The sequence below is a fragment of the Anopheles maculipalpis genome, chromosome 3RL (genome assembly GCF_943734695.1).
Source record: "Anopheles maculipalpis chromosome 3RL, idAnoMacuDA_375_x, whole genome shotgun sequence".
NCBI classification, from domain to species: domain Eukaryota; kingdom Metazoa; phylum Arthropoda; class Insecta; order Diptera; family Culicidae; genus Anopheles; species Anopheles maculipalpis.
In genome coordinates this window covers 84,731,459-84,756,760 of record NC_064872.1, presented here as the reverse complement: position 1 = coordinate 84,756,760, position 25,302 = coordinate 84,731,459, and the positions used below count along the sequence as shown (strand labels likewise).

Genomic DNA, 25,302 nt, shown 5'->3' with positions numbered 1-25,302 from the left:
TATTGTTTGCTTGCGCTGTTGGGCATTTAAGCCACCATTGAATCAACCAAACAATTGATCGTCGAATCAGAACCCAACTGAAACCACGTGCATTCAGTCGAACAAAAAAAAGGAAGAGTTTCTCAGCTGCGCCGCATTGTGGCTCGTTTCAGTGGATTCGGTTATCGACCCTCGCGTCCAAAATGTTTACCTCGGTGCAAATAGATGCTGCTTTACGCGAAAAACGGCCATGCCATGTACTTCGTGCAGCACTCACAGCAAGATGTTATGTTTTGAATGTTACGCTGCAATTATCTTTCACTCACACTGAACGATTTGAAATCTGATGTCATATGCTGTTGTTGTGTCCACATCTGGAATGCATTTTTGTGCTGCGCTGGTACTCGTACCGGAAGAGCAAACAAAGTAACACACGAAAGACACGAGAACGAAATTCGACGTTCGTCAATTACCAAAAATTCCATTTAGATATTTAAAAGCATGTAATGATGCTTTTTTTTTTATTGCGCACGTAGCCCAGCAGCACACACAATCTGTCGTACCCATCACGTGTGATTGAACTATCAATTCTGCAATCTGTTCGCCCGCGTGCTGGATGTGGTTTGGCGTCTATCTTTTGCTTGCCGGAACAGATTTATGATAGAAAGTTGCTGACGAATTTTTACAACAAAAGAAGAAATTTCCTTTTTCCTTCATGCGGCGTTCAAGATGCACTGGCGAATCAAGAACATTCAAACGCAACACACCAGCTTCTCACACTTGCTGCTGCTGCTGCTGAGAGCGTCCATTGAACTCAGATGATCACTTCAAAAACGTTTGCCGCAGCTGTGATGCTGCTGCGAAAGCCCTTATTAGGGTGTATAATAATTGGAAGGATTATTTTCATTCTGTATGTGTCCTGGTGCCATGTTTTCGGGCGGCTGTTTATGATTTGTGGTTTCTTCAATGTCCTCCAATGGCAAATCCGGAAACGAACTTAGTACTCCTTCGTCACCTTTTCTCTTATGCTTTGGGGTTTTGGTTTTGAAGCCGTCTCTTATGGCCACTAAGGTGATGCCTTTGACACGATGGTGTATATGAAGCAGAACTGAATGAAAAAAACTGAAGCTTTTGTAATTTAGAGAGTAGAAATCGTATAAGATTGTAAAATCTTATAAGAAAATTCCAACTGCATTTTTTACATTTTTTTACCAAAAAAATTTGTTGAGCATTTTCCAAGCAAATGACTTTATTTTCAATTCACAAAACTACTTTTGAAAAAAAAAACTAATAACAGTTTTGTTTATTTTTATAAATATTTAACGACTAGCATGTTTAATCATATTTATTTCATGACATTTAAAAACAACTCGCATAACACTCATCTCCCATCATCTGCGAACAAACAAGCAGCTGTTTTATTATACTCTCAGCTTCCTCTAACAAAACTGCCAACTGCCACTTGAGATCAACTGATCCTTACCATCGAACATCGATGATGGTTCACATATCCACACTACGCTTCAAGCACTGGGTCGGCTGCTGCTCGTGGTAATAGCAATAAAAATGATAATAACCATAACAATAATCCTTCCACACGACAAGCGTCTCCCCGGGGAGACCAAGCGGGCGATTGATCACAGATTAATCCCGGAATCCCTTACCGTATTTCAATCGATCTTCTACCCTTCTTCACAACCACCCTTTCCCAACAACTTACCCATCCTAACTGAAGGATTCTCAAAAACGGGCTCAACGGGGGGGCTTACGTGTCCAGCGCGATGCCAACAGAACGCCAACGCTACTTCACCCGTACCGTCTGCCGTATAGAGGCTTACCGGAGGATTTATGTCGTTCCGCCGGGTTGGCTTGCAGCGAAATAGATGCAGCAGGCTTCGATCGAACAAGAATACAAACCATTCGAACACCGTCCCGTCAACATTTTGGTGAGGATTTGTAAACATACACCACGCCAGCAGTACCCGATGAGCGACAACCGAAAAAGCAACGAACACAGGTTGATCGCTGGACGCTGGAGACCTCCCGCTGTTTGTGGAAATTGGTACTGGGGATGTAATCGAAATAAAACAGGTCTTTAATGTGTCGCGTCGAACGCAACGTACCGCCTGGGCTGCTGCTGTCCCGTGTCAGGAAGCCTCGTTTAGGGAGGTGTCTTTTTTATAGCCCACTGGATGCAAGGCACAAGAGAACTCATGGTGGATGTGATCAGTTTTCTGGACGACTTTATTCTACGTGCCGTAAATTTGTCCAGATCGAGGCATGCAAAACTCGTGCGTCCTCGAAATTGATGACCTCCTGCACGCTGAGCACTGAGACTCCAGTTTGCTCCTTTATTGTAAATACGTAAATTTTTGTAAAATTTCTTCTGCATTTTTTTTTTTTTGCTAGACAAAATCAATAAATTTAGGCAAAAAGTTATTTATTTTACTCAATAAACCACAAACTTCTATATGAGCTACAACAAAAAAAAAACTATCGAAAAGGATAAACCTAATATCATTTCAATCATGAAAATAAAAACCGTCTTGGCTATCAAATGAATGTTCCTTCCAGGAAAGAATAAAATACCGTCAAACACTTAAAAGAAATTAAGCTTAAATCTAGATGAGATTAGTCCATACCAATAAAAACGATCCACCTGGACGATGCTTCTCGTAGGATTAACCCGTTTCAATAGCCCCAAAATCAACAACGTGACACGTTAGAAGTCAATACTCGTTTGCCCTCGGGTCCTTAACAGCTTAGCCCGTTCAACAGTCGGCAACATAAACCCAATAAAGATCTCCTCTAACTTGGTTACTCCGTACCCACCGGATGGTGTTGGTTGTTGGGGTGCTCGAATAAAACATGCGATCGAAGCGGATTTGTGCGGCTGAAGACCGTAGCTCCCTAACTTATCCAGAACTGGGAACGTGACCCGAGCAGAGATTCCACACACAGCTGCCTGCGTGGTCAAAGGGTTACTACAAATAAAACGAAGATCGATGGGAACGGGTTTCGTGTCGATGCTGTCCAGCATAAACGTGAGAAAGTGATCGAAACAACCGAATGGAAGAAAAACAAAAACAAACCACCCGATAAGTAACCGGTCTTTGCGTGGTGGAAGGCGTGCGCATCGGCTACTCAGAAATGGCACTGACAATGGCTCAATTTACGAACGACTCGGACTTCATCGGCGTCGGTGTAAAACTGATGCTCAACCGAACCCGGCGTACGATGAGCGTGCTGCCCGGCACGTGGAGCTCGCGTCGTTCTGAGAGCATGATGTCTCACAATAAGACAGCACCCCCAGTGGTCACTTGAAACCCGGAGCACGAACTTGGAAACACCACAACCTGACGGTCGACGGTCGTCAGCAAACTGTGGCATAAATTTATGGCGGGATGGTAATTAAAAATTTACATATTAAAGCGAAACATGACGGACGGTGACAGTGATGGACGTTAGGCCGGAGGTCGCCTCCGAGGGCGCATTAACCCACGCCCCAAAACCGAACCGGACAACAAGCCCTCCGCGGTTCTTGCGATCGTAAAAAATCACAAAAGTGTAACCTTAGCCGAAAACAACGCCACTTTGCTAAACGACATGCAACGAAGGGACTGTACTCTATACCCGGTGTGCTCCGAAAAAGGAACGCGGATAAAACCTAGGACGCCAATTCGACCCATAAAACCCGTTCCATTGCCGGCGGAGAAAACTAACGCGAGGGCGCGCGCGTACCCGATCAAGATTGGCTTCGAATGAAGTTGTCTGTCCGTCCATTGGACGTTGTCTGGCACATTTTTATGGGTGTGAAAATGGAGGACACGATCACGGACTCTTATCATTCCACTGTAATCGTGCTTGACTTAACGCCACTTCCTTTCTACCTCGAAAACCCATATTGGACGTTTGGTTGCGGTACATTGTTTCACTAGGTGCAGCGAGGTGTCCCATCTCGGGGCGCGGATGATATTTACATCTTTTCAAAATGAGCTCTTACCGTGTCAAGAGGCATTATTGTGCACATAATAGGCAGTTGTAAAAGCAAATGAAATTACTTGAATGAATATTATCGATCTCGATTAAATTACAACTTAATAAGCGACAGCACGTAAAGTTTTTTCTATCTTCTAGAAGTATGGCCGTATTGGTGACCGTAAGCTAATTTTATTCAACCAAATAAAGCATTAATGAATGTAAATAATATTTTTTAAAACATCAAATAATGTTCAGAAATAAATTTTATCATCAGTTTCAATCGTTTCCCGAAGAAACACGTTTATTCGATACAAAAGACTTCGATGCGTGAAGTATGTAAAATAAGCGACGAACCCAAAACCACAATAACTTGGTTTCAGCAAATATAGTATTTTTTCTTTAAAAACACAATTTTAAGATTTCAGTTTTGGATTCTCGTTGACAACACCATTCACAAAATGTACGAAAGCATCTGCAAAGAGCTCAACCTTCAATGATAGCATCTTTACGCATGATTCATATGAGGAACAATAACCAGCTAATCTCACCGAACTTTGTTTGACATGTGTACCGAAACAAATATCACACACAAACAGAAAACTTTCCGTGTACAAAGATTAAGATTTCATACGTCTGATAGCAGGATTATCTGTCATGTACAACCACTAGTTTTTCATACATGAAACTTTTTTGTCCCAAGGCAGCAAAGATCAAAGATCAAAGATTATTAATCAGACCTTGTTGATTAACTTGTTCCTACAGCTAACCGATAAAGACAACACCGAAAGATGCCAGAGAGCTCTTTACATCTTTATTTAAACCTAACGCCGTAAGTAAAATCCATAGCCAATATGCCGTGACGAGCTTGTAACCTTATCGTACGCTGCCGTTTATCTACCAATCAACAAGAAATGAGATAGAAACGAAGTGTGAAGACTGCACGTGCGAGCAGCAGCAAGGATACAGTTCGTAAGATGTGATTGTGAAACTTTCCCACTTTTTATCTTGTTAAAAAAATGGTCTGAAAATAAATTAGTCTGTATGTGGGCCACCAGGGCCGTCTCCTGCGGCCGATACGTTTCATGCACTTTTTTCGCACAACACACAAAGGCCCCGAATGTAAGCCAATCGGCAGATCAATGTGCCAATATTGCATTACTGATGGTAGTACTGAAACGCCGCTCGTTTTTCTAGATTTTTTCTTATTGATCTATCTAACCAGCAGATGCCTTTTGTCAATGCGAAAACAATTCGCCCAAAATCTACTAGCCCAAGGTTTGATGTGTACAATTCTGCCTTCGGTACGCCTTTTAAGTCGTCAACAGTGCGGTTCATTGGCTGCCAAGTCCTTCTGCAGGAAAGCCTGTACAGTACGCCGTTCACGAGTTTTGTTTGCTTTTGTTTGTGTATGTTTTTTGATGCTGCTTTTGCCCAATTTTATTTACTGGTGGATTGAATCTTTCTTCGGTTACTCGAACCGAACCACCGCAACCGGTATCGGTAGCCGGGGCGGAAAGATAAATTATTTCTTGCTTCAATCAAAACCATCACGGTGATCGCACCGGTGGGGACGTTTTCGGCAACGGCATCAAGGCAAAAGCGAGGTAAAAACTGTAACTGAATCACACCGAAAAACGCATCTATCTCTTGTGTTTCTTTTTTTTTCTTGTACACCGCCAAGACATTGAATACCTGTCCGGCGGCACCAACTGGCCGCACGCTTCGGTCCCTATTTCGGGCATTGGGATTTGGGACAGATTGTTTCAATGTTGCCCTACTGCGTCTTTTCAAATAAGAATCGTTTCATATTTCAAGCCGATCCTCCCCTTCGTTCACATCTTACACATCTTGCACAGCGAAGTTGTGTATTTTTATCTTACTCCTTACACAATTAGGCTTTAAGTCCTGTCTCACATCCGATGGCTCACGACAGTTAATCTTTCCTACCTGCAAAAACTCCATTGTCCATCTTTCTGTCCCGCTCTAGCTGCCCTGGGGGCTCTAGTAACCGCTTCGGCCTGTACCTTTATCTGGTTTTATTAACAATTTCATCTCTCAATTAAAGCAGATCGAAAACAACATCGAAATATTTACACAATAACCATATCGGGTTGAATAGCCCAGTGCAATGCAACACAAAGCGAGGGTAGAAATGGGTTCCCCTTTTTTTCAAACGAACCCTATTCCTTTTTGCATCTTATGGTCCTTCCTTTTCTCTTTGCGAACGGTGTGCTGCCTCGAACAACAGTAGGAGCAGGAAGCAAGCAGCACCGGCCAAGAAGCTGCCGAGTGAATCCTGTGAAAGGAAAACAAAAGCCAGTGCAACTGCCACAGAAGAGGGAATAGAAGAGGGTGGCAGATTCAGTTGGGATAAGGAGTCCGTAGGCCGCAGACGAACCACCATCCTTGCAACAAGCGGTTTTTGATGGAAGGTGATGGAAGGAAAGAGCACTACCAAAAAGCTTTCTTTGGGAAAGAGTAGAAAAAAGAGAGCAAAACAGACAAAAAATTGAGGTGAAAAAAACCGATTGCCCTTACTCCGAACTGGACCATTGTTTGGTGGGAGAGAAGAAAAAACCGAATACACCTTTAAAAAAAAAGGAAGAGGAAAAAACTCAACCAAAGATCCTTGATCCAACGTTCCAATGACTGATAGATTTTTTTCGCTCTCTCACATCCCGAAACTTGCCCTGGCAATGTGTGTGCTCTAAGAGGTGAAAACCTTTCCTTCGGAAGAACAATGCCAAACCGCTAGCGCACCCGCCGCAATACCAATGGCGGTTGGCGGTTGGCTTTAGTGGTGACCGAGGATCAGAGGAGATCTGCGCTGCGTCTGCAAGGAGAATCCAACGAGCAGCCACCAGATCTCTGGCGAAAGCGCACGCAGCATCGATGTCCTTTGCGGCCTTTTTCTCTGTCTCTGAGTGTGGGATCGTTTTTTCTTGCTGTTTGTTTGACTGATGCTAACCATCTTGCCGATCGTTATCAGCATCTCAAGGATAAATCTAAGCGGGTTTTTGTGTTTGCAGACTTACAGGAAACGAAAAACCATCCCATACCGGTAGTGGAATGTATTGATTTCCAGTGTATAACGGTTCTATTTATTCCGTGGTTGTGATGAAATTGAATAAAACACAAAAAACTAAGAAAAGCTTTCGCTTGTTCCAGATTACATTGCATAACTTCAAGGCGCTTTATTACACCTGCCTTTTTATTTGCTATAGCTGAGTTGAAAGTCATTAAATTTTCGTACTTTTATAATTCCATTGAATTCAATTTAATTGACATATTGCTTGTATAAATTAAACACCTCAATGGCTTAAACTTAAACGCAAAAAAAACTTTATAAACACTAAATTATACAAAACATTAAATACAAAAAAGTTTAACTTTTTTTTTGGGCAGCACGCCAAAAACAATCTAATAAGAATAAACCAACCAAAATATGAAATAGTATATGCACAAAGCAAAGCAAACTAAATCAATGATAACTATTAAAACTAACTTTTTATTTAATTAATTCCTCTTTAAATAACCATACAACTTTTAGACCTGATCCGTCCTCCAAATTAAGACATTTACAAATATTGTCTTAAATTAAAATTCTGTCAGTTGAGACCTTTATTGATATCGAAAAAGATGATTATACCATTATCATTAGAATAATCCTAAACTTCATCCTTCCACTCCCAAATCCACCTGGTGTTTGCTGTGAATGCCTTCGAACCTAACTTTCTACCACGCTACACACCTGCTTCTTGCTGATGCTCAAAATATTTTATAAACATGCGTTCCACACAAAAAGAAACTCCGAAACCCACAATGCATTCCCACAACTTCACGCTTTTTAAAAGCATATCACTCAACCCCGTAACGATCGAGTGTCGTCCCAACTCGTCCCAACACGGCCACAAACACTGCCCAGCTCGATTAGGGTCTCATTTCATCACCGATTGGGAAATGGGATCGATTACGGCGTGAAATTGAAACCCTTTTGCCGAGCGATGGAAGGCGACAGCAGCAGCAGCACTACTTAATGCACTGCGTGGCAAGGATATCTCCATTTCACGATCGCAACTAGCACGCTCTCGGATAGCGATTGATTTTTCGGTTAATGGGTGCACAGGTAAACTGTTGTTTTCGGCACTTGATACTGGCCCCGAATAGTGCGGCACACAACGTGATCTAGTTTTCTTGAACGGGGTATGTAGCCGACAAAGGCGCAGGTCGGCGGAATGGTCGATCAGCAGCAGCGAATCCTTGCACCCTCCGAGCCACAGGATATCTCGTCTTGTAAATCAACCGACATAATTGGAAATTTATAGAGGTAAATCGAACCTTAAGCGGTCGTAAATATAATTGTGTCGATATCATTTATGATCCCGCGGGTTTGGCCCCGAACGCGCACCCCGTGTGGATGGATGGGGTATAATATTTATGTTATCCTTTCTTCGATTTTGTCCCAATCGGAAGAATGATAGTTTTTTTTTTTTTTTTAATGTCCTTCTCTGGCGAGGGAAAGTCAGCAGCTGAGAGAAAAAAACTAAACGGTTATAGTTATAGTTGTCGCTTCGCAGCACAAAGTCCGCCACAAACGGTCGATTTCGAGAAATGAAATATTCACCAACATGGTCCCGAGTGTCACTTGCCGCAAGAGTGGGACAGAAACTTGTCACGATTTATGCACTGCACCGACAGCGGCGAATGGCGGTTGAATTCGAGCATCTACAACGCATATCGGAGGAGTGATCGAGTGGGAATGAATAAATAAAATAACTTCTCGACATGTTCTTCTACAAAAAACACACGGGCAACGCAGAATGCTTTTTGTTGAGAATCCTTTGCCGCATTATGAATAATGCGGATTATGAGTTATGAACCACCGAGCGGGAGTTGGAATGCGAGTGCAGCAGGTGAAAATGCTGATGCGGAATCTTTCTCCCGATCTTAAAAAGAAAAAGATTGATTGAATTATTAATACCATGACGCCGACCGAACGAATATGGGATGCTTTGCCTTTTTTCCGGCGAAGAACCATAAATAATAAAATCAGGAATTTATGAATGCTGGATCGGTTAAACTTTCGTGGTTAAGGTTTTTGGCGACAATAAAAAATTACGTTGCATCTGCTTATAATAAAATAAAACTTTTTGTTCTTCAATTTGTTGTCACATCTAGCAAAAACTTCGAACTGTTGGCTCATAAATAAATTTTTAGAAAACTCATACAAACCAAGCTCGTTTTCATCCGTGCTTAGGATGGCACGAAAAAGTCCTAAAACAGGATAAACTCAACAAAAAAAGTAGACAACAGCTACGGGCTCCTAAATAGAATAAATAAATATTTGCCAATGACAGTGGCGGCAAAATAAAGCGAAATAAAACCTTTCGCTCTTTAAAAAACACAACAGGAAATATTATTTACCTTCTGACCGTCAACGAAGCTGGACCTGTTCAACTCAAGCCACCACCAGCCGCCGTTTGTTGTTGCATTTTGTTGATTTTAGGCCCCTTAGAATGCCACCAACTCTTTTCTACCGACCGACCGACCGACCCAAAAAGCCGATGTTGATCTGACCGAGCCGCGGCCGGGTGCGGGATGCCTTCTGAAGAGGCACTAAAAGGATTTTCAGCCGGAACGAAAATCGCGTCGTCCTGTTGGTGCCGTATTTGCCCTTAGAACCCTTCCCACACGGGTAAGATATCAAAGACTTCCGAACGCAAACCGGGCGGCATGTGTGTATTTTTCCTTGCGCATTAGAAAAATCTTTCAGCTCCCCGAGGGCAGCTGAATGTGCTCGTCTCGTAAAACCAAAACGAAGAAACGCCTGCCTGCGAAACGCTTAACAAGTGTTTTTCGGGCTCATCAATTTGTAAAGTGGCCAGCCGACCTTCTTCAGTAGGCAACTGTTCGGCTAATCGGTTTTGGTTTCTTTTGCCGTGTGTTAACTCGGAAAAAGCTGGACAAACATGGTTTGGCGAAACGAATATCCAAATACGGTTAGCAACTGGGCTGATCACAGGCGAAAAACTCCGGTGGCATGTGTAATAATGAAGAGAAACAAAATGGTTCGCTAAATGTTATAAACAATGGAACGGGCAGTAGCCAGGCGAAAGGATTGTATCGGGTTTCATATGGGGTTAAATAGAACGGAACAGTTACGATTCATTTACCGCTGGCTAAAATTTTCTCTTTGGTGAGGATTCTTTAGCAATTTTTCAGGGCTTTTATAGTTTTGAGTCGTATTTTCAACGTCCAATGACACGAAAACGCTAAAGAAAAAATTAACAAATGTTCGTACTTGTCCGAAGGATGTTCTTAACTGTTTATCGAGCTTTGAAGCAAGTCTTTTACGCACGGGTCAAATTTGGTAAATTAACCTATTGATTTGGAGCTTGTATGACCCATGAAAATGTGCGAGACACTGTTAGACTTCTTCCAACTACCAATTCGAATCCTAAAACGGTTGGTTGGATTACTTCATAAATACCTAACCTTCTTGTGAGTAGCGAGAAGATTCAAATGAGGCCAGAACTAGTGCTGGATTTAGTCTTTCTGGGGCCATGAGTGGAGTAAAAATAGGAGCTCTCTATCACATCGAATCTACGCTCAGTTAGTGTGCGATTTTTGCTACCCATGAGGAGCAGGGTAATCGGATTTAAAATTGACTTTCCCTAAAGTAACTTTTTTAATAAACGTTGAAAATTGAGCTTAATAAGACAAAAACTGCTGAAAAATTGAGACGGAGAAACTGTCCACAAAAAGATGCGCGGCCCCAACGCGCATACAACGATATGCCGGACGCCAAGATCAGAAGAAAACTGAGCGATTTATAGTCTATTTTCCACGGGAATGTTATTGTTTTCCTCAATAACTTGGCGAAGGGTCAAGGGATCGGGTTGGGGTGTTCGGCAAAAAGATGCGCGGCCTCAAGACGAATCCAAAGGTATACCGTACGCCAGGATCGCACCAACACTGAGCGAGTTATCGACGATTTTCCAGTGTTTTCCACAATAACTTGACGGGGGGTGGATGGATAGGGTTGGGGTGTTCGGCAAAAAGATGCGCGGCCTCAAGACGAATCCAAAGGTATACCTGACGTCTAGATCGGATCAGGAATGACCGAGTTATCGTCGATTTTCCATTGGAATGCTGCTGGCGGAATTTTCCCCCAGGTGTTGGAAAACCCTCCCTTGTTCCCTTTATTATTCAAAATACATGTAGAAAGTCTTTTTAAAAGAAATTTTAAGAATAAAATTGAGGAGAAATAAAATTGAGGATGAATATCTTAAAATGGGGAAAACACTCTTAATTCGACCGGAAAAATATTTGTCATGACGGAAAGAAAATTATTTTTCTGACCATTTTTAAAATTTCCATTTGTTACCTCTTCGCCTGGTATGCTCTCCTGTTACTCCTGGTCGGATTTTGCGCATGAAAATCCGGTCCATTTTGGCTTAAAAATCTGCCTAGGAGCGACTGGAAATAACAGGAGAACATGCTTTCAAGAAGGTAGCTCGGGCCGGCCAAAAAATTCCAAATCCAGTTTTAATTTTGGAAATCCAAGCTAAAAATGACTTGGAAATTTTAAGTTTGGAATTCACCTTTTAATTTTGCCTCGGAAATTTAAAACTGATTTTGGATTTTTAATTTGGATTTGGAATTTTTTGGCCGGCCCGAGCTACCTCCCCGAAGTCATGCTCTCCTGTTATTTCCAGTCGCTCCTGGGCGGATTTTTGAGCCAGATTTTTGTGGATTTCGATGCGGCAAAATTTGACCAGGAGTAACAGGAGAGCATACCAGGCGAAGAGGTAGCAAATGGAAATTTTAAAAGTGGTCAGAAAATTATTTTCTTTCCTTCATGACAAATATTTGTCCGCTCAATTTAAGAGTGGTTTCCCCATTTTAAGATATTCATCCTCAATTTTATTTCTTTCTTAAAATTTCTTTTAAAAAGACTTTCTACATGTATTTTGTATAATAAAGGGAACTAGGCGGGGTTTTCCAACACCTGGGGGAAAATTCCGCCAGCAGCATTCTAATGGAAAATCGACGTTAACTCGGTCGTTCCTGATCCGATCCTGGCGTACGGTATACCGTTGGATTTGTCTTGAGGCCACGCATCTTTTTGCCGAACACCCCAACCCGATCTATCCACTCCCAGCCAAGTTATTGTAGAAAACATCAACATTCCCGTGGAAAATCGATGATAACTCGCTCAGTGTTGGACCGATCCTGGCGTACGGTATACCGTTGGATTTGTCTTGAGGCCGCGCATCTTTTTGCCGAACACCCCAACCCTATTCATCCACCTCCCGTCAAGTTATTGTGGAAAACAACAACATTCCCGTGGAAATTCGACGATAACTCGCTCAGTATTGGACCGATCCTGGCGTACGGTATACCGTTGGATTCGTCTTGAGGCCGTGCATCTTTTTGCCGAACATCCCAACCCTATCCATCCACCTCCCGTCAAGTTATTAAGGAAATCACTGGAAAATCATCGATAACCCGGTCAGTGTTCATCCGATCCTGGCGTATGGCATACCGTTGGAAGGGTCTTTGTGGGCTTAGAGGTTCCCAAAATTTCTCGAAAGATTCCACCAGTGCATTGCTGTGAAAAGTCGGCGATAACTCGCTTATTTTAGGCAATTCCTGCGTAAGCATCTTTCACCGAATTTGAAATATTACCAACCATAAATTAATTTAAAAAACCAACAGCTTAGTGGTAATGCTGCACTTCAGCTCAAGTTCGTTGTGTTTGTGTACAGATTCGATTCTCCTAATCCTGAATCAGCAATCCGTAAATTGAAGACCTCCCCGGAGGCATGACCCTAAACACACTAAACAAACATTCCCATTGCCCAATCAACAGCAAGGCTTTTCTCAGTTCAAATATCAAACGATCATTGTGCGAAACATCCTGTCACACCAACCTAACCTAAATGTGCCACGATCGTAACAGGAAATTGAACGAAATTGGCCTATTCCTTGTTATGGCCCAAGGGCCTCTAATCGGCATACCTTTCTAAAGCCGGAAGCACCAGTAGGAAATGCACTGGTTGGGTGTGCAGCACCTCTTCGTTGACCGTTGACAAGTCACGTATCGGACAGGGACTGAATACGAACAAGCATTTGCTATGTTTATTTTCGCTTTAAATTGAAACATAACAATTCCAAACCTTCATCAGCCTTCGGTACAGCCATGTTCTTGGGATGCCCTTTCGGAAAAGGAAGGAAGTTTTCTTTTTATTTTGATGACAAAAACCGATTTCAGCTTCCCCTTGTCAACCGATTCACAGTGCAGTAACAAACACAAAGGGTGCATTCTTCTCGGCTGAGGGATTCGAAGGGCTTGGATGACTTTCTTTGCTTGAACATAAATCATGGTTGATGCGAATTTTTCCAACAAAGCGATTTAAAGCGTCAAAAAGCATCTGCAGCTTTTCCAAAAAAAAAGTCAATATTTTGGTTTTTATTTGTATTAATCAGTCTCCTAACCGTAGCAAAAATATAGTTCAAAATTTAAAAATAAAATTTCAAATAAAATATTACAAATTTAAAACTAAAATTTTGAGTCCAGTTTCATAACTTTGAGAGTCACAACCCCACAAAAAATAATTTTAACTTTATTGCCATTTCAAATTATTTCACACAATACACTTGATCTATCAGTGATCGAGGTAAAAAACTCCGCACAATATCATTTCAATATAATCTTAATACAACTCCATCCCATACCATCGCGGTCTGTACGTTACAACGCCCCTGTTAAGCCAATTATCGTGTTTCACGATGTTACGCGATTACACAAGCAGACCACCACGAGCCAGATGGTACGCGGCGAGTCCACCAATTTCCCAAGCCCCCCACCAAGTCAAGGATCATCATCAGCAGCGCGAACATTGTGATGCGTGATGTGCAATTTAATGATCTGCCGTAAGCTCAGCTACGAAGAACACGGACTACCCATGCCTTCGAAAATACTTTTGGAAGAAAAAAAAAGGGATCCTCATCCACCCAGGAAGATGAGGATGATGCGTACCGGTGTTTGCGTTTATGATTAAGCGTAATAATGTCCGTCACTGTGATCGTCACGACCAATCGATTGCATCCTTAGTCTTCACCAATCGATCGTTCCCTTGGTGGGTAGCATCCTCCCGGTGCAGTTGATCAGCGGTGAGAAGAAGATGATCGGAGTGCATTATGTTTTGCGGCCAAATTCGCATAATCACGCATCCAAAGATGCTGGCAGCAAGCTAACGGGAACCTCGAACACCAAAAGTAATGCCAGGTCCGTATTACGCAACCTGCCCATTAAACGTTCAAAAGCCTCTAAAAATCGTCAACGTCACGAGGTCAATCGAGCTTCGGTGGAGATCACCCGTATGCACAAGATCCGCTATTCTTCCGGGTATTCGTACACTTAATCCGTAGGCACACGCACACGGAATCGTTGGATGGGAGTGGATTTGGTTCAGGTCTTCGCGAGCACGAATTCGTCCATCTGCTGCCCGCCTGCACAGACTGCTCATTAAAATCGAACGAAGGTTCATCGTTCACAATCTCCGTTGATCCTTGATTTCGTACTCGGGGCGCAAGCGAGTTAAGTTGATGTTTTGAGGATGATTGGTCAATTTTTTAAAGTCTTCCTTTTCCACCGATACAGTTGCAAAACTATGGCGTTAAAGAAATCCATCAACCTTCCCAGCCATAAGCGAAACGGAACGGATAACGTACAGAACCGAATTCGGTTGTTCTTCCCCTCCTATTAGTTCTACCACGGTGTAATTCAAGACTGCAACACACTCGGAGACTTTGAGAGTCCGAGTTACATTAAACGTAAACGATATGGGCTGATGGTGCACAAATTTGACCTAATTTAAATGCCCAACAGGCAACAGGCACCAACATTGGCTTGTTCTACCGGCAGCAAATCCTTGTGCGGAGAGTTGTTTACAAGATATCCCGTTTCATGGTGAAAGTAGCGAAAGATGCGCTTATTATTACACTACCCTGGACAAAGGGGATTCAACAAATAGGTACGATTTGTAGTACAATTGGTAATTTAAGCTAAAGGGGAGGGTGGGGGGACTAAGTATCGTAAAACTGCATCATGAGCCGTTCTTCGGATGGTTAATCCTTTTAGCCGTGTACGATCAAGCTGATGCGATGTGCTTAATAGGGCACGTAGCTTCAATCATTGCGCTACACATCATTAAGCAATGGAAAGTTTTTGCAAATTGATTTTTTCGGCCCAGGTGTTCTGTGGTCTACAGATCTTGAAGAATTTTAGTTTTTGTTTTTAAGTAATATGAAAGGATATCAAGAGATAGAACCCTAATTAAAATGAAGTCGCCATTTAAACACAATATTTCATATAAATATGAAGGAAATTATGTCTATAAAACCTTAAGTATAAGGTTTGAGATAGATTAAGTAATAATTGCTCACATTATCTCTCTGGAATGTGGTAAATAGTGGGAGCAAACTCAGCGTCACTGTCTGAGCTAGCGAGCAGCTGCACAAAAGTCCTATTATCATCAACTAACAAGGCATAACATTGCCCCGATACGCATTAAACCCAAGCAGGATGCACGCAGCGTGCGATGAATTCAATTATATTCTTCCCACAGCTTCAGCATTGCAAGCTATCTCCTTGGCGAGGCGCTTTTCCGGTGGCAATAGTGGTAGTACGCACGAACAAAATCAAACAATTGCTCACGGGTGTTGGACGGGTGCAATCTCAGGACACTGCATCCAAAAGCAACAACACCAAAACAAAACGCATCGCCGTGCGCATAACAATGCACTTGGACCATTCGGTTAACCAAAGTGCGCTGGAACGTTGTTCAGTCATTTTAACGTTTTTCATCACAAACATCACACCAGGAGATTGCTAGTCTCCCGAACACACAGGCAAGCCAATTTTGCTATTTTTCGCATGACTTCCAGACACCCAGACTTTCGGGGAAGCATCTCCTTGCACGCAGCAAGCCAGCTCGCCCACCGGCCTAGCAAAGGCACGACCCTTTTGTCTGGTCGATTTGTGTCGTACCACAAACCAGCGCCCACAGCGCACGCCGGGAGGCTCGAGGTGTCTTTTACGCCCTTGTGTTCCCACACGTACAGAGGTCTACAAGGACGGATAATCCCTGCAAGCAACAGAAAAAAAAAACTCCGAAGAGAGGTGTGTTCTTTAGCTACAGACCCTCTGCGACAGGGACAAATCTAATCAATACAATTACATATGTTAGCATGCTTACCCTTGGTGCTGGTCTATCCTGGCCTGCCTGCCTGCCCAAGTTACGTCCATCGTCCGGACAATCGATCGAGGGAATGGGAACTCTTGGGCACGCATGCCATCTCAGCACATTACTATCGGCAATCTATTACGATCGCAAACAAGGATCGCAAAGGAAGTCATCAAACGTGCCTGTGCTCGTTTATACTCCCACACGAGAACGAGACCATTCCCGAGAAATTGTTCAACAGCAGGACCTAAACTGCACGCTTGTCTCGTGCAGGACAATGCACAACAATGCGCGCAAAGAATGAAGATCGAGGATGGGCTTAGGTGTGTCCGTGCACGGGCAAAGAATCAGTCTGTCACCTGGTGTCCCTCGCCCGGCTGGGAGTGCCATTGTAATGAAGATATTTATTAAATATTTGGATATGTTTTCCACTTCCTTCGGGGCGAGTATGGAAGGGAAAATGTACAAACAACAACACCCGAGACCCAAGAAGAAGAGCGACATTACAACGACATTCAGAAGCTAAAACACGCATCGAAGCATCAAATTCGAAGGTAGATGACAAGGACAAGGATTCATCTCAAATCCTCCCTCGTTGCACCAATTTCAACGGAAAACATCCTTATCAGAGCCATCAGATCGCTCGTGTTGCAGTGTGGTGAAATGGATTTGTTCCTTTGTTCCTCTCACTATCAAATCCGATCGGTGAACACGCACAACCAAGCTTTTTTGCAAAAAAAAAAAAAAAAAAAACTTTAGAAAAATACAACTCAAAACATCGGAAGACGCGCTCAGGAAAGCTTGAAAGTTTGATCAAGGATTAAGATAAACGACTGCAAACTGGGTTGCATTGTTTTGTACACCTCTGTTCGCCCGTTTCTCAGGTGTTTTGTTTCATCTAATGTTTACTTTTGTCCGCAAGGGATCACGCTGCGTCCAGCGTAAAGGATGTCTCTGTCGCTTTTGTTTTATGATCAGCGTCATGTGGTGCTAATGCGTACCAGCACATACCGTTTCCTGGACACCCCGCTCGACCTATAGCAGACGATGCGGCTAGTGCGTATGCAAACCGATAACAGCTGCCAGTCATTCGTGAACTCGTCCTCGCCGGTGGGCGATTACTACAATTCTCGGAGCTCAGCAAAAGAACAATAGCGTTAGACATTGGGACGCTAATGTGGACTTTTTGTGTGTACTTTCAACATGATTTCTCGCATGAAATTCATAAGGAACATATCTTTTTGGGAAGATCCTTGAGCAATCTCTTACGATCTAGCTTGCTCATACAAGAGGTTCAAAATTAACATCCTGTTTACCTTCATCTACAATGAATTCTAATCATGATGCGATGGCGCTTCGATACGAACTACAATTGCTTGATCTGCACATTAAAAGCTTTTCACATGCCTAACATATCACACCTTGCAGATTGCATCTTAATTTGAGAAGGCCGCATGGTTTTCACAGTATATTATTGAGATCTCATACGCATTTTTCTGAAAAAGAACCACACAAAGTAAATTGGTTTACTGCACTTCAAGTTCGATTAACATCTCCACTCCAAATACCCATTTTGCTAAGCAGTTGGTTATAATGTAGTTACCTTTTGAAGCGCCAGAAGATCCTTGAGAATAAATTGAGCATATGATATCGAGCTTCAAGCGAAGTCAACAATTATTAAAATTATTTTCTCAATTGCTACAACCCATAAACATAAAATAAAATTTTAAAAATTTATCGATTTTTCTGTTTTTACTCTGTTTTCAACAGAGGTAGGGTCTTCCTGTTACTTTTTATTACATGATGATTCGTTCCATCACATACTATTTACTACACATCTTTTCATCTCAGAACCTACCGCTGAAAAACGGATTCCCTGTCGATCCTCGCATCTGTCTGTTCCTATGTCCACTATGGCCCTGTAATGATATTTTACCATCGTTCGCAGTAATGATACTTGCAATACAATCGTTTTTTCCCAATTATTCATACCGCTCGATCGATTGTGCGGATAGATAGTCTGTCTGTACAATTTTAGTAAAAAATATGACATTCAAAGAAGGATACTACATGTAGTAAATTCTGCTTTGTATTCGTTTACTGTTTTTCTTCTTTTTCTTCTACCCCTCTCTCCCTCTTTCTCTATGTTTCTAATCAAAAGTTTCTATCGATATTTATTTTACATTTAACACTTGCTCAACATTGCCTACATTCGTGGGAAATTCTTCAAACGAGCGAGTGTTGACGTACCAAATCTTAGGTCTCTTACAGAGTAACGATTATTACGATTACCGGTCTAACAGTCGTTTGCACACTACAAATGGACACAGGTGAAAGGATGCGCCCACAGCTTGTTTTGCTGGCTTTAACAAAACATAATTGCAATTTTTATGCCATCAACCAGAAGAAGCTCTCGCAAGTAGCTCCTTTCGTCCCATTCCCCTTGCTCCTTTTGCCAACATTCTGATGCAAGCAGGGTGACCGTGTGAGTTTTTTGTCCGCCTTTTTCCTGGTTTTGCTTGTATATATTTATTTATAGTGCCACGGATCGACGCGCACTCACTTACGCCATACGTTTTTTTTCTTTCTTTCTCCTGCTCTCTTTGTTAGCTTAAGCCTCGGTTCTGCTTCTCTGCGCGGCTACAATGCAACGCAATTTGGCAGCGAAATGCAGCCGAGTGTAATAGGACGTGCAGAAATAAATAACATTAATAAAAACCGGCAAACGAAAGGACAGGACGCAACCGACGAACACAGATTACTATCGATCGCGGCCATTAACGGTAATAAATTATGAAATTGCTTTTCTACCATTAAAACAAATAAACGCAGGAACAAAACAAAAAAAAAAAAAACAAAACCAAACCTAACCACGAACGCCCCGAAATTACGATCCGCGAGCCTCAAACTAACATCCGAATCTGCGAGCCAGAGACTTTGTTCCTCTCACGCACCGATAAAGTTATTATAACTTAAATTGCAACAATTTATTAACGGTAACGCGGCTCCTGTGCGTCCGCCCTTGTCCGTACCGATGGTCGTGCAGTCTCATCCGGGTGGGATGCAGGTTGAAAAATAATGTAAAGCAATCAGAGCACCCAATCCACGGAAAATGGGTTATCTGGGCACCATCCAATATTTGAATTCATTTTCTCTCTCTCTCTCTCTCTCTCTCTCTCTCTCTCTCTCCCGCCTTTTTTTTCATATATTCCTCTCTTGCTTGCGCTTTCTTTAAAGGGTTATAGTAGAGTCAGTTTGGGACAAAAAACAAATTATCCTCGCTAGTATGTTACATCATGGCAAAGAACGGTTTGACGTCCTCATCTTTTATATTAAGTCCACCGTTTATCGTCACAATGGACCGCTGTTCTGTTTGTGAAGGTTTGCCTGTATGAAAAAGTGTATTTATTTAAAGGTAGAAGAAGTAAGTACAAATGGGACATCCAAAGTTTATTTTAACAAAAGGATTATTCAATTAAAATCGAATGAAAGTTGTCATCAAGATAAAACCAAAACCATAATCAAATTCGAACTGTACTTACAATACTTGTCGTCCGCATGGATCCGGATGTGGCTGTTCAAGGTGCTGGACTGCCGGAACTGCTTGCCACAAACCGAACACTCGAACGGCTTCTCGCCGGTGTGTATCTTCAGATGGTTCGAAAGTGTGCCCGTCTGGCGAAAGGTTTTGCTGCAGTACGTACAAGCGTACGGCTTTTCACCTGTGGACAGAACCAGAAAGAAAACGTTTTTTCCGGAAGATAAGCACACAGTTTTTCGAGCCCGAATAGCAATAGCATACCAGTGTGAATTTTGATGTGATTCGCTAGGGTCGTCGTCTGGCGGAACTCCTTCGGGCAGATGCTGCATTTGAAGGGTTTTATGCCTTAAAGACAGAGGTTAGGAACCTATCAGGTCAATATTGTCTAGATGGGAAGGAGGGTAGAGAGAAGCTGTGTGATCACATAAGACACGGAATGTTATTGATCATTCATTCATTCATTCAAAGAAAATTGGCTAACATGTACTAGGTGGCTAGGTTTTTTTCTTGCTTATCATCAATGATCATTAATACTGCATTTTGTATGGCGTTTAAAAAAAAAATTCTACTTAAAGATGCTATCAATAGAACAAAATTAAAGTAAAATTAACACACTGTAAGCAATATGCTATGAAGTTAGTATCGCTATTCCTTGCGGTTGACCAAAATCCCCGAAAGGATGGCCGGGACTACTTACAAAATTTATCATCCGAATGAATCCGGATGTGGCTGTTGAGCGTGCTGGACTGACGGAACTGTTTGCCGCAAACCGAACATTCGAATGGCTTTTCGCCGGTGTGTATTTTCTTGTGGTTGGACAGTGTACTCAGCTGGCGGAACTGTTTATCGCAAAAGTTGCAATTAAAGGGCTTTTCACCTACAACGAGAAAAATGTGATGAAATTCGTTAAAATAATTATTGGAAAACTGACCAAAAGCTCCTGCGACATACCTGTATGAATTTTCATATGGTTCGAAAGTGTGGTCGTTTGGCGGAACTCCTTCAGACAGATCGTGCACTTGTACGGTTTTTCGCCCGTGTGTATCTTCATGTGGTTGGTCAGTGTGCTTAGCTGGCGAAACAATTTGTTGCATTCGGTGCAGGCGAACGGCTTCGAGCAGTTGGAAATTTTAACACCCGTACTTTCCAGCGCCTGCTGTGACATTGGGACGACTGTCGGGGGAGGCGGCAGCAGTAGCGAAAGCACGAAATCCTCACCAGTTCCAGTCCGCTGTTTTGATTCCTGCCACGGGCAGGGTTCGCCAATCGCACGAGCTGTGTTGTCGAAAGGGAAGCAAGTGTCCGGATGTTGTGGTGGCCCGCTTTGTGTTGTTTTGAAAGTGCGTTTAATGTACTATCACAGCCATGGGGATTTGTTGACGGACTATTAATTTAGTGGCAAACTCATGCTAGATGTGAAATAAAACAATACACAAATTTTTTATGAAATAAGGTATAAATTGGATAAAATTTACAAAGCGAAACATAAACACGATGAACATCTTTTGGCATTACAGAGCACACACCCTCGGACAAGCAGTAGGGTGCACTAGTATTGGTTTCGAAAACAAACCCCCTACCCTATTCTAACCCCATTTTCTTCATCCCCTTCAGCTTAAACACACTGCATGCCTTTTTTCGCACCTTTTCCGTATGCGTTTCAATCCATAGTACCTAATACATACTGTTGCTGGACACTCTTGGTTGCTTGCCCGTTGGCATCCCCGCAGCCAGATGCACCGGATTTACACCAGCACCACCCTCAAATCCACACGGATGTAACGAGTCAACAACATCCACCGAACCACATGCATAGCTTGCACAAGATTCTTTGCTTACACGGCGTTACTTGCGGGAAATACTTTAGTCTAGCACATCTTCCCGTCACTGTCCATGTTGGCGAATGTTTACAACACCGTACACCACTTCCGGCCAAACAGAAACCATCCACGAGCCCGGAACACGCGAAAAAACAACACACTCCGACCCCGTTTTTCCGATCAAATTTTTTTTACATCAACGCAAGGTGCTATCCGGAAATGGTGCCATGGCTGGCAAAACGATCGTTTTGTTGTCGTACGGGAAGGGTAAGTTCATATAGAAAAAACAAGTTTCGAACGTTTATTTCTGTCGATTGCATGCGCAATATCTACCCCGGTTTGACAGCTGGGCGTATAGTGGTGTGCGTGTCATCGTGTTCATTTCAGCCGGGTGCAGTACTAGAGCGATAAAAGCCATTTTTGGGGATGAAGAAAAAAAAAATGGTTAAGGAAAGAAATTGTGATCGAACTTCGATAAAGAATATATAGGAATTAAAAAAACACATTTGATTTTTATCATTTCAGTCGAGACAAGATTGAAGAATCAAAAGAATCAAGAGCATTTCGATTCAGCTGTGGACAGTACTAGAGCCGCACAGTGGGATTTTTCAAATATTACAAAAAATGCTCGTTACAAGAGTTTACAAAAACGGTAAAGTAGTAAAATGAAACATACATATGATATTCGAAGTGAAGTATGAAAAAAAAAACAACTGGCAGTAAATGTTACACTGAATTATGAAATATTGACTACGAGAAAATATGTTTTTATTATAAAAAAAAACTTTATGATAAAATTGGTTGTTTTTGAGTCTTTATAAATTTTACAACAAAAAAAAATTATCACATCATACTGATAGCCGGACAACACTTTTTGTTTAAAAAAAAACATGTATTACGAACACACAATTAGCCTAAAAGTGGCACGTATTATGGTGAAAATTATACACTTTGTATACAAATGTCCGGCTCTGTCAAGGATGCCTGCGCTTAATGAAACTGGAGAACCAGCTCATTAAGGTCACGCCTCGTAACCATCGCAATTGACATGTTTCACGAACCAGAACTTATCCCAAAAGAAAAACCAACTCTCCTGACTGTTCCTCTGAATACAGGTTGACTTTCATTTTTCAAAGATCCCCTGACTCTCGCGGCTCTTCCAATCCCAGGTATCCCTTTACGCAGCCTTACCATATCCATCCAGTCCCAAATGATCTTGTAGAGGGGTTTGGCCTTCCTCGCAAGGATGATCAAGATCAACAAACTGCGAGGGACAGGTCGCAGTTTCGACACTACGACCCATCCGGTCGCTTAATGATCGGTCATTACGCGTGTAATTTCTAGCTCCGCGTGTAGGTTATGATTTTGTGCAAAACCTTTTGCATGCCCGCTGCCCCGCCTGACCTGGGGTCTTTTCGGGGTTATGTCAAAACTCCGAATTCACCTGTTTCCTGTACGTGAGCACGGTTAGAATTTGTTAGTTTTCGCTGCCGTTTCATCCGACGAACGTGGTAAGGGATGACCAAGAAGCTACCATTTGAAATTGGACGCCTTAAGAAGCCTCCGGCAGAGTTCATCAAATCCGTGGGAAAGCATTTCTTGGGTTCTGCCTGCAAACGCCACAAGAATGCTGAAGCAAGATCATATCGTGATTTGGAACTCAATGAAAGTCAGTTTAACGATGAAATGCATGCAATGAGAAGGATGAAAAAAGCGACCACAAAGCAGCCACACCCTGGCCAGGTCCAAATGCCCGCAAAGCCAAAGTGCAAGTTGGTTTTTATTCTCGAACGAAAATACATATTTCCCTCTCCCTGTACGGTTCGGTCCTGATCGACACTGCCATCAGGAACGAAGGCACACACCTGCAAAACGGTGGAATTCGCCCGAGTCTACGAATTTGCCAGTGAAATTGAAAAGCTTTTTGCAACTCACCACAGCAACGAGAGGATCCTTCCGGGCACTGCACACAGGCGGATCGGGTTCGTTGCACAGAGACCCATCAGTCCATTCTACCAGGAAGAATGAACAATACTTTAGGCACTTTCACCCAACCACACATAGATTGATGCTCGATTTGGACGACCCTAAAACCCCCTGCCCCATGATGGGTCTGTGGACGAAGCAACTTATGTAATTATGATTCGCAACCGCTCCCGGCCGCGGTTTATGTTGTTTTCGTTGGCCTCCCATCCCTCACGGCAAGCACAGTGCTCGACAGAGTAATTGTTTAATCGCCTGAAAATGAACAAAAACTTCCCATCTCAGTCTCCGTCATCCTCCCAAGCAGTCTCGTTGCATGGACGGAATGAAAGGATGCACTGCGCTGCAGATGCAACCTCTTCTGCGGGGAAAAAAAGAAATGAAACGTTACTCTCTCTCTCTCTCTCTCTCATTCGATAACCCCCCAAAAAAGGCCAATTTTTTCCCTTAATCGAGTGCAATCACGTACGGACGTACGCTGACGATGAGGATGACTTATAAAAATCGAAAGGTTATTCACTTTTTACAGCTAGCCTGTAGGGGTGGAAAAAAGAGGGTAAAAGGTTGAGTGCAGTTGCAGTTGCAGCACCGAGTCCCTAGATTCGTTGTGCGACCTTGTGTGTTTCTGGTGCGGTTCGAACTTTTGGCACGAGGCTGTCAGCTTATCACGCGTAATTATTTGACAATTTGTGAAATAATCGACTTTTTTATGAGCTGAAAACAACGATGCTAAGTAATGGCGCACATGCGCTATGCGGTTCGTTTTACGGAAGACAGAAGAAGCTGCTTGTTTCTTTTAAATTTTAAATATTCTAAGCTGTTATGGAGCTGATTTTGTATTCATTTCTCAAGGCATTTTCTCCTTGTTTTCTTGACCTTATCCCGGATGTGCTAGCTTAGTTCGATACAGTTTTAGGGGTCTTAATTTAAAAAATAAATAATAGAAAAGTATGGTAAAAAGATCAAACAACGCATTAACAATCAATAGTAAAAAGTATTATACTGAATCTTTGTTATTTTTTCAATAATTGTTCAACGTGTACAATATTTTTTCTGTAATTGAAATTTAACGCACTTTATCGTTGAATAATAAAAAAATCTATTTAAGAGCATTTAACAACATCTATTTTAGGTGAGTCACTAAGAGGGAGACGGTCCTCCAGAAGGTCTTGATAAAGCTCCTGAGCATAAAACGGAAAAAGGAATCCTTTCTCTAGTAAATCCTTTTTCAATAAGCATAAATCAATACGAGCTCATGCATTTCAAAACTCATAGCACACCCGTCAGTTAGCGAGCTTCCAAACATCACATTTATTGATTCTCTATTTTCCATACATAGATTTTTATACGCAGATAGTGTTCTCACGAATTGCATCCCTAGCAGGCTGCGAACGATCAATGAAACAGCACAAAAAGACAACCAACCAAACCTTAGCAGGCTGGACGACAGCTGGCCCTCCGTTCCGAATACAATGGGAGTTCTCGTTAAATAGGATTCCACATCACACCCCAGCACATCAGGTGCCTCTGCCTTTCGGTGCGTGCAACAAGTTGATGAATTATGATCAAACACTTAAAGACAAACCGATCCGTGCTACAGGTTAGCCGAAATCGAAATCGGACCTTCCGAAACATCCAAACAGTGTGGCCGCGAAAGAACGTAACAAACTGTTCGGGAACAACTTTCCAAAAGCTGAGACTCATTCGATTGGTGATAAATCTTTTTCCCCTTAGCCCATCCAGT

At 42.4% G+C, this 25,302-nt stretch overlaps 2 protein-coding genes across 4 annotated transcripts in view; both read right to left on the bottom strand.

The window, feature by feature from the left end:
- The window catches only part of LOC126561420 (protein Smaug), a 469,519-nt gene that overhangs the window by 414,456 nt on the left and 29,761 nt on the right, over window positions 1-25,302 (bottom strand). The gene's annotated exons all lie outside the window — the stretch shown is intronic.
- On the bottom strand, window positions 19,465-20,934 carry LOC126562851 (gastrula zinc finger protein XlCGF8.2DB). 2 transcript variants are annotated; one of them, XM_050219443.1, is made up of 5 exons: window positions 20,707-20,934; window positions 20,453-20,632; window positions 20,017-20,100; window positions 19,757-19,936; window positions 19,465-19,601 (listed from the first exon to the last, which is right to left on the bottom strand). In XM_050219443.1, the coding sequence occupies exons 1-5, from the start codon at window positions 20,918-20,920 to the stop codon at window positions 19,504-19,506; spliced, it is 756 nt and encodes a 251-aa protein (XP_050075400.1). In that variant the 5' UTR covers window positions 20,921-20,934; the 3' UTR covers window positions 19,465-19,503. The 2 variants fall into 2 exon arrangements, with proteins under 2 accessions (XP_050075400.1, XP_050075401.1); XM_050219444.1 differs by lacking the exon at window positions 20,017-20,100.